This window comes from Scophthalmus maximus, chromosome 8 (assembly GCF_022379125.1).
Source record: "Scophthalmus maximus strain ysfricsl-2021 chromosome 8, ASM2237912v1, whole genome shotgun sequence".
Classification (NCBI taxonomy): Eukaryota; Metazoa; Chordata; class Actinopteri; order Pleuronectiformes; family Scophthalmidae; genus Scophthalmus; species Scophthalmus maximus.
In genome coordinates, this window is record NC_061522.1 from 18,840,001 (window position 1) to 18,842,500 (window position 2,500).

At 49.2% G+C, this 2,500-nt stretch overlaps 1 protein-coding gene across 3 annotated transcripts in view; it reads left to right on the forward strand.

Annotated features, from left to right (window-relative positions):
• The window catches only part of myh11a (myosin, heavy chain 11a, smooth muscle), a 26,869-nt gene that overhangs the window by 2,699 nt on the left and 21,670 nt on the right, over positions 1-2,500 (forward strand). For all 3 annotated transcript variants that reach the window (XM_035637588.2, XM_047333940.1, XM_047333941.1), the window contains exons 2-3: positions 681-1,045; positions 1,316-1,472. In XM_035637588.2, the coding sequence (XP_035493481.2) occupies positions 704-1,045; positions 1,316-1,472 (499 nt within the window). In that variant the 5' untranslated portion in view covers positions 681-703. The remainder of the gene's footprint in view (positions 1-680; positions 1,046-1,315; positions 1,473-2,500) is intronic.

Sequence of the window (2,500 nt, forward strand, 5' to 3'; positions counted from 1 at the left end):
GGAGCATTAAAGGATTGGGATTATTTCAGATGAAGTTGCTGACAAAAATCGTACTGGCCTTTTGTCACAGAGTCAGTTTAACTCAATTTCCCAGCCTCAAACTTTTTGTCTAAAATAGGGAGGGGATTGTTTGTGCGTCTCCCTGGTGGCGTGTGTGAAAGTGTAGGGTCGGAAGGGGGTTGGGTTGGGTGGGGGGGGGGGGGTTCTGTGAGAAGGACGGCACTCTGGGACTCCCCCACGGATGGAACACATTAACTCTTTAATGATAAAACAAACGGGCAGGAGGCAAGTTTTGTATCACGTCTCCTTCCAATGGTGACTCATCAAGTGTTTAGTTAAGCCTTTGCACACAAATGTTGTGTTTTTACTCTAAAAGAAGAGAGTATTTTATTCATCTTGGATGAGTATAATAAAGTTTGAGTTGTGACTTATTTCATTATAGTATTGTACGATGTGATCACAACTGTTTCTTCACTCCAGTGTCGTCCTGTCAGATACACTGTATTCAAACTTCTTTTCTTGCCCTCTCATCTTTTTTTTCCCGTGCCTCGCTCGGTTCCCACTTACCTCTGTTCTTTCCCTCATTAGTTCCTTCCGCCCTTCCTCGATCTTTTTTATCTCCCTTCCGCGTTTGCCCCCTCCGTGGTTCACTCATCCACTTCGTCTGTTGCCTCCGACAGTTGGCCCGTCAACTTGACCCAAGATGTCCAAGAAGGCCCCCACCGAGGACGAGAAGTTCCTCTTTGTGGACAAAGACTTCCTCAACAGCCCCATGGCGCAGGCCGACTGGTCGGCCAAGAAGCTGGTGTGGATCCCGTCGGAGAAGCACGGCTTCGAGGCCGCCAGTGTGAAGGAGGAGCGCGGCGACGAGGTGCTGGTGGAGTTGGCGGATAGCATCAAGAAGGTGACGGTCAACAAGGACGACATCCAGAAGATGAACCCGCCCAAGTTCAGCAAGGTGGAGGACATGGCCGAACTCACCTGCCTGAACGAGGCCTCCGTGCTGCACAACATCCGCGAGAGGTACTTCTCCGGCCTCATATATGTGAGTATACACCAAAAACATGGCAACACTCATTCACTCGCACCAAAACAGCGCGACATGTGACTCAAATGAATTCCCTAAACCCTAATCCCAATCTTAAACCACCGAACTAACGGATTCATATCATAAACATATTATTATTTTACTCAAGCCCTGATCAATCAATGTCCTTGCGTTATTGTTTTCCTTCAGACACGTTTCAGTCTTCCCATTTCCAACGTGCACGAACTGTCCTAAATGCTCTTCTTTCTCGTGGGGTCTTCTCTTTAGACGTACTCTGGCCTCTTCTGCGTGGTGGTGAACCCCTACAAAATGCTGCCAATCTACTCGGAGAAGATCATCGACATGTACAAAGGGAAGAAAAGACATGAAGTGCCCCCCCATATCTACTCCATCACTGATAACGCCTACAGAAACATGATGCAAGGTAGGATTCTTATACCCCCCGCTTCCCTTTTGAGACGTACCTGCCCTTATTTTAGTTTAGTTTTCTGTTTACTCCCCTCGGTGGGCTACTCGCATAGTGCAAAGACATGCACATCCGGTGACAGAGTGTCTGTTTGCAGCTGGGATGGGCTCCATCCTCACATGCGTGGACATCATCAAATGAAATGATCGAAATCATACCCAAACCCGAGGCACGACATGGCGACGCACGCGCTGGAGTAGAGCTCGTCGACACCTCCCACACACGACAAAGCAACCAAGCTGCCGGCCTCATGGGTTTAAGAGTGATTTGTGTCAAGTTGAAGTGTTGGCTCGTGGCTTCGAGGGCTTGGTGTCGGAGAGCTGTGGTATCAGCTGTCAAAAGTCTAGCTTTTCTCTCTGGGCGGTGACAGCCGGCAGCCCTTTAGCTCTATCGTATTCACTAAGTGGTTGGTGAAGAACCACAAAATGGCCCAGTGCTGTCAGTGTCAAACGCAGAACAATGTGTTTGTTATTATGCGAAGTCTAAAGACTGCCTCTTAGCTTAAGCTTGAAATACGCTGGTATGAAAAATGTAGCCTAGTAAAATCTGATGGAGAACTTCGTGGACCGTGTGATAGCCAGCGTCTCGCCGAGGTGGCGATAGTGGACGGTGGCCCCGGCAGAGTTGTGCTTACAGTAAATGGCCCGCGGCTGGATTCCCAGAGAATCGGTCTCGTGCGCTTCCAGGGGGTCATGCCCACTGGACTCCATGCTGACGTGAGGATGGTCTCTCAGAGGAGTTGACATCTGGATCGAGCGGTGGGTGGAGGGCAGTAAAACGTTTCCTGTTTTCTGCAACCTCCCCTTCCCCGTTCAAATCGCCTCGCAGGAATTTCTTTTTCTTCTCTCTTTTGGTCAGTGTAAATACCAGAGCTTTTCCTTGGGCAAGAAGGGAGGCTTGAAAGGTTTTCCAGTGTAACAGGATGTTTGGACAGAACTGTTAGGAAGTAATTGTTCCGAAAGCTCAGGGGGAAGTGGGATCATCCA